We start from the raw sequence: 502 nt of genomic DNA on the forward strand, positions 1-502 counted from the left end.
CGTCAAGGGGTAAACTAAAACACAAAAATTTTTCGGTTGCTGCGGCTGTCTCCTCGCAGAAAGAATTTATACGGCTTGATAGACGCAGCAACGCCTGCAGAGACACCAGACACAGCTGCCTATACACCCCAATGAGCTGCCTATACACCCCAATTGAGCTGCCTATACACCCCAATTGAGCTGCCTATACACCCCAATTGAGCTGCCTATACACCCCAACACAGCTGCCTGTACACCCCAATTGAGCTGCATAGACACCAGACACAGCTGCCTATACACCCCAATTGAGCTGCGTATACAGCTGCGTATACACCCCAACACAGCTGCCTATACACCCCAATTGAGCTGCGTATACACCCCAATTGAGCTGCATATACACCCCAACTGAGCTGCCTATACACCCCAAATCAGATGCGTATACATCCCAACTCAGGTGCATATATATATATATATATATATATATATATATATATATATATATATATATATATATATATATATA

The 502-nt window shown here is 43.8% G+C and overlaps 1 protein-coding gene across 1 annotated transcript in view; it reads left to right on the forward strand.

Moving 5' to 3' along the window:
• Window positions 1–411: 411 nt before the first annotated feature.
• EMH_0084460 (uncharacterized protein) overlaps window positions 412–502 on the forward strand; it is a gene marked incomplete at both ends in the record, with an annotated part of 1,266 nt that continues 1,175 nt past the window's right edge. The window contains one exon of the mRNA XM_013494409.1: window positions 412–433. Within this exon, the coding sequence (XP_013349863.1) occupies window positions 412–433 (22 nt within the window). The remainder of the gene's footprint in view (window positions 434–502) is intronic.

The sequence above is a fragment of the Eimeria mitis genome, genomic scaffold (genome assembly GCF_000499745.2).
Source record: "Eimeria mitis Houghton genomic scaffold, Emh_scaff114, whole genome shotgun sequence".
Lineage (NCBI taxonomy): Eukaryota > Apicomplexa > Conoidasida > Eucoccidiorida > Eimeriidae > Eimeria > Eimeria mitis.